Source organism: Helianthus annuus, chromosome 3 (genome assembly GCF_002127325.2).
Source record: "Helianthus annuus cultivar XRQ/B chromosome 3, HanXRQr2.0-SUNRISE, whole genome shotgun sequence".
NCBI lineage: Eukaryota > Viridiplantae > Streptophyta > Magnoliopsida > Asterales > Asteraceae > Helianthus > Helianthus annuus.
The window spans coordinates 154,733,432-154,739,545 of record NC_035435.2 but is presented as its reverse complement, the minus strand read 5'-3'; the positions used below and the strand labels follow the sequence as shown (position 1 = coordinate 154,739,545).

At 29.1% G+C, this 6,114-nt stretch overlaps 1 protein-coding gene across 1 annotated transcript; it reads right to left on the bottom strand.

Annotated features, from left to right (window-relative positions):
* Positions 1–818: 818 nt before the first annotated feature.
* Positions 819–1,774, bottom strand: LOC110928179. Its single transcript, XM_022171336.2, has 2 exons — positions 1,241–1,774; positions 819–1,079 (listed from the first exon to the last, which is right to left on the bottom strand). Exons 1-2 carry the CDS (start codon positions 1,772–1,774, stop codon positions 1,059–1,061), a joined length of 555 nt encoding a protein of 184 aa, XP_022027028.1. The 3' UTR covers positions 819–1,058.
* Between the last annotated feature and the right edge of the window lie 4,340 nt (positions 1,775–6,114).

Here is a 6,114-nt window from a genome sequence, read left to right as displayed (position 1 = left end):
TATTTATCATTTATATTATTCTACTATTTTAATTTACAATAAAACATGGTACAAACTTCTCTTCGTATTTGATGAAATATTTCATTAATTTATTATTTAAAAGGTACACATAAATAAACAATACAATATTAAATTGAAACCAAGAGAATGTTTTGCTTATGTCCACATTTTTCATGTGCACCTCCACATCCCCTCATCACTTTCTCTCTCTAACAATCAAGAGGAGATCTTGCTGGAAACCTATAGCTTCTCTCTTAACATATTTCTAATGATAGACCAGTAGTTTCGGTACCAAATATGTAATGTGTTAATTAACAAAATGATAGGAAATGTAACATTATGCTAAAGAGAGACCCATTTATAACCTTAATTAACATATCTAAATACAATACACAATATTTGGTTTATCTCTCACAGCACAACCAACCAGAAAAGTATTAATGACGTATGGTAAAAAACTTCATTTAAAACAAAATGATAGGAAATGTAACATTATGCTAGAGCGTTCACATCCAAATAACCAAATTATGTATGTGGTGTTTTTAAAATATAAAGAGAAGAGACTCATTTATAACCTTAATTAACATATCTAAATACAATACACAATATTTGGTTTATCTCTCACAGCACAACCAACCAGAAAAGTATTAATGACGCATGGCAAAAAACTTCATTTAAAATTAAATTTACTATTTTACACTATACTGGATCTGATTAATGTTCAGGTTGATTTAAAAAAAAAAAACAATATTTACACCTAAGTAGATATTTGTGCTTGGTTTAAAAACTATTTGTTATTTTTTTTTAAATTCCTCTTCTAATAAATGATTTTAATACCACGTCATATTATTTCTCATCAAATTTGAAAACGAAACACGTTCGTAACCAAAACTTCATTCATACAACACAACCGAAATCTTAAAACGAAACAGGTTCATAACCTGAAGTTTATTCATACAACACACATGAAAAAAGCTATTGTCCCCAGACTTCCCAACTTCAAAAGTCTCAAAACATCGATGTTGATCTGATGCAACCTCAACATTATGATCACCAACTTATTCTGCACTGATTGGAAGCTGTAGAGAAGATAAAATTGGATCATAGTTAGACTACCATTTTAAAAAAATAATTGATCAACAACGGCTTTACATCTACAGTTGAATTTTAATTCACTTTAACTTCACATTTTTCATTATTATAATACACGAGTTTCTAATCTATAAATAGTAATTAATACCTGAGAGATGAGTTCGTTAGAGATGAGTTCGTTAGAGATGAGTTCGTTAGAGTGATCAGCAATAGCAATAGCAGGACCATCTTTGCAAGTCTTAACCTCCTCAAACAGCGCTCTATCGTACGTTACAGTTGCAGTCGCAAATTTGAACACAAGCTTTTGGCCAACCGCTGTGACGTCGTACATATCTATCCATTCGCCCGACGGGAATTGATCCTTATGGCCTTTCATCCCGGTAATTTTACCGTAGGTGATCCTTCCAGTAAACACCGGGGCGAAGTAATTGAGGTATACGTACTGTACGTAACATGGTTTCTTAAAGCGCACGGTGAAGTCGAAGGTGGGTGGCAAAAAGCCTACGGGGGATATAGTGAAGCTTTCGATGGGATCAGGTATAAGGCCGGGCGGAAATCCATGTAGTTGGAGAAGTAGGTGTAAGTTTGCGTTTAAGTTTACGTTTCGGGATGCAGAGGTGGAAGGTGTGAGTGCGACAAGGGCGAGGAGGAGGAGGAGAGACATGTGAGAAGCAGTTGCCATGGTATGTTTTATGCTTCTTAAGTTAAGTTGTGAGGACTTGATAAAATGAGAGTGTAGTATATATAGGCACCCTATGATCCATTTCAAAAATCAATTTTAATAAGTATATAAATTTATAATCACGTTTTTTATTCCCTAATATATCTTTTTAATAAACTAGAATTTTGAACAAAGATCAAATCTGATATTAATATTCGTAGTAGTTATAAACACTTGATAAGTTAAAACCCTAGCTGGAATCTTTTCATAAATAAATAATTACTTTTTTAATTAAAAAAATTACACATGAAACATGAAAAGGATAGAAGATGAGTGGAGGGTTTAGGTATATATGGAGTTCACAATCAATCTGTTTTTTCTAATTAAAAAAATAATAATTGAGCACATGCATTTATTTTCCTAGTAACACATGGTTATTATTTAATTAATTGTTTGATTAATAACATTCATTGTTGTTAAAAAAATAAATAGTTTATTATCCTAGTTTGTGGTTCTTGCGCAGATCTGGTTCGATCTTGTTTGATTTTTTTTCTTGCACGGCTCTGGTTTTCGACGGTAAACCTCCTGTTTTCATCCATTGTTTTGTTGTATTCAATCGCCGAAAACATCAGGATCATCGACAGGTTTGGAAATGGAATTGCCAGCGGTGATCTCCACTTTCACAAATGGTTAAAGATGAAGGGTTTGAATGTTTGATTACTATGTAACTCGATGAGAGATGGATATTTTATATATTTTTTTAGTATTTTAATTAGACAAACAAAACTTGGTTATGTGCAATTCGATGAGTTTATGTGCAACTCACTTTTAATTAAACAATACAAAGTATATATAATTTTAAACTTTTATTAATTTATCTTCTAAATGTGTTTAACGAGTATTTTTGTCCCGAGACATTGAAGCTAGAACAACAATTTTCAAATGAGAAATCAAATTACCATAAAAAAAACAAATAGAAGGGTATATAATTATGCATTTATGAAATCTAAACGTTAATTATTTTTCTAATATGGCCGGAACAAACATACAAGCAAAAAAAGCAAGTCATCACTTGTGAAAATTTCAATTTATCAAGAGCACCAGCGAATCATATGCATCGTCTTAAAACTAATTATGTAATAAGGATATTAATTCATCCTAGCGATGCGTTAGACTCAGACAATCCCCATGAAATGATTCTGTCGCTCTGTTTTTTAGATTAAAATCCAGATAATATTAAAATAAAACATCAAAATAAGGTCCATAACACCCGATTATATTTTCAATAAAAAAATAATTAATTAAATAACTAATAATAATCCTAGTTAAATACCCAAAGTAATATACCTTAAAAATAAATTTAACTTAAATAAACTACTAAACTATAACGAACAAGAAATACTCGAATTCTACAACGTTAGTTTTTATTTAAATTTTAAAATTACATGTTAACAACTACTTAAACTTAAAATATCTATATTTAGTTATTATTTAAGCTTTAAATTGTGTATTGATGTTTATTTAAACATAAAAGCGCTTTTAAAAATATGAAAAAAATGAAGCTTAGACTCATATCTATATAATAAAAGAAACCATTTTAGAGACACTTGTCATTATATTAGGCCATCTGTTATAGATAATTATTATTTTAGTTTAATATCTTTTAATTAATTAATTAATTATAGATAGCCCTCCTACTTTTTTTTTTGAACGGCCAACAAAAACGGAATTATTATATCAATCGCTAATCGCTGGATTAACAACTGTTAATCACATCCAGCAAAACATACATGCAGTGAAACATAAACATACAAAGTATAACTTGAAGCTATTACTCGCACACCAAGCATACATTAGACACCCAAGGCTGCTGCACCAAAATTATTCCACTGGTTCCAAGCCAACAAGGATTTTTTTGCTCGATTTTTATACCACATAAAGCTCGCCGCCTTAATTTCCTCAAAAACATTATGGAATCGTGGCTGTTTTCTGTTAAAAACTAAGTCGTTTCGGCTTCGCCAAATGCACCACACTACCGTTTGCATAACCATATAAACGACCTTTTTCCATTTAACCGAGCCACTGACATGCTGATGAAATCGCATCAAATCCGTACGTTCCAGCAGAAAAATTGAGTTGACTCTGACCCATTTACTGACCTCCTCCCAAATCCTTTATCCTTTGCGCGAACGAGCACGAGATGAAAAGATGGTCAATTGATTCGTCCCCGTTACCGCAGATAGGACAGAGGGTGTTTTGGACATTTACGTTCCGATTACTAAATCTTATTAGTTTAATATCTTATGGATAATTATTATTTAGTTTAATCTCCTTCTCATTCTTCTCATTTATAATATTATTTATTTGAATCTATACTAGATAATAAAAGAAACCACTTTATTAGTTATATTTGAACGTTTTGTTTAGTTTGGTATCAAATAAATTTTATGAAACTTAAAATAAAATTAACTAATATTGTTTATCATTTATATATTTACGGAGTTTTAAATAAAGGGTTAAATTTATTGAGACTTCGTTAACAAATTTTGCAACAACAGAATAATCTATTTTAATCACGAAAACCAAATTTTGTATTAATATATTAAATATTAAATATTTTATTTTCACTATACAAAATTACATTTACTCGACCCATGTAACACATGAGGTTTTTTAAGATATAACTTCTTATTATTTGATATATAAAACTAAATTTATTCAATTCGTACAATACACATGGTTTTTTAAGGATATATATTTTTTATTATTTAGTACAGAAAATTACATTTATTCAAACCGTGTAATGCGATATTTTTAAAGATGTAAATTTTTTATTGTTTGGTATATAAAATTACACTAGGTTATAACCCCGTGCATTACACGGGGTTGAATAAATAAATTTTATATACTAAATAATTAAACAATATATGTTTAAAAACCTCATTTATTGTACGAGTTGAATATATATAATTTTATATATTAAACAATAAAAAGTTATATCTATAAAAATGATATTGTACGGGTTGAATAAATCTATCTACTATAATAAAAGAAACCAAGTTTTGGACACGTGTCATTCATTGAAGGTATCCTCAAATCTATACTTATCTTATATTAACTAAATAAATAATAAATTATATTAAATCTTATCATACTTTAATAAAATATTATCCTCAAGTCTAAATTGCTAATTTAATATATTTTTAAAACAAATACCTCTCTTTCCTACTTATTTTATATTAAATATATAAATAATAAATTAATATTAAATGTTATCCTAATTTATTAAAAAATATAACCTTTTTATTATTTGGTATACAAAATTTTATTTATTCAGCACGTGTAAAATGCGGGGTTTTGAAAATTATAACTTTTTTTATTATTTACTATACAAAATTACATTTATATAACCCGTGTAATACACGAAGTTTTTAAAGATATAACTTTTTATCATTTGTTATGTAAAATTAGATTTATTCAACACTTGTAATACACGGGGTTTTTAAGGATATAATATTTTTATTTTTTGGTAGATTTTTCAACCCAACTATACGCGGGTTTTTTAAAGATACGACATTTTTAGTATTTAATATACAAAATTATATTTATTTAATATGTGTAATACACATGGTTTTTAAAGATATAACTCTTTTTTAGATCTATTCAACACGTGTAACATACAAGGTTTTTAAAGATGTAATTTTTTTTAATTACTTGGTAGATTTATTACGGGCGGTAGTGTAAATGAAAGTACAATTGTCTAATACCGGTAATGTATTACGGAATTTGTCAAAAAAATGATACATATGCACATGTGCATCGATAATTGTTACTCGAATTTTTTTCTTTTAGGAAAGAAATACAGCGATTTTTAAAAAAAATATTAAAAAAATTGTGTGTTTCTTAGGTATTTTTTATGTTCACATTGGTTCTCATGGTTCTCGTAATAAGAGTGGTTCTCAAATGAACCATACCCTATATATGTGAAGGATCACTAGAAAACTTATATATATTGAGAGAACTAGAGAACTACCTATTTTAATGAAAAAAAAAACAAATCATAACTCACAAACGAAATCGAATTTCAACAAACCGCTTTGGAGTTTTTCTATCTCACAAGGTCCTCTATCAAAAAAAAAAAACGAAAATACCCCTAAAGACACCGGTAGAAAAAAAAACGCTTTTTAGGTTTTGTTTAGCTTTAGGGGTTGGATTTTTTTGGTTTTAGATTTTAGGGTTATGTTTTTTTAGGGGATTAAAGGGTTTAGGTTTTTGGACTGTGGGGGTGAGGGTTTAGGTTTTGGGGGGGTGGGTTGGGGTGGGGGTAGTGATGGGGTGTTAGGTTTTTAGGGTGGGGATTA

What these genes read in the sequence shown, in the direction of transcription:
- LOC110928179 (XM_022171336.2), bottom strand. Translation starts at nt 1,774, where the DNA reads ATGGCAACTGCTTCTCACATGTCTCTCCTCCTCCTCCTCGCCCTTGTC. An exon ending in CTAACGAACTCATCTCTCAG is followed by an intron (nt 1,080 to 1,240) that starts GTATTAATTACT and finishes TCTTCTCTACAG; the next exon opens with CTTCCAATCAGTGCAGAATA.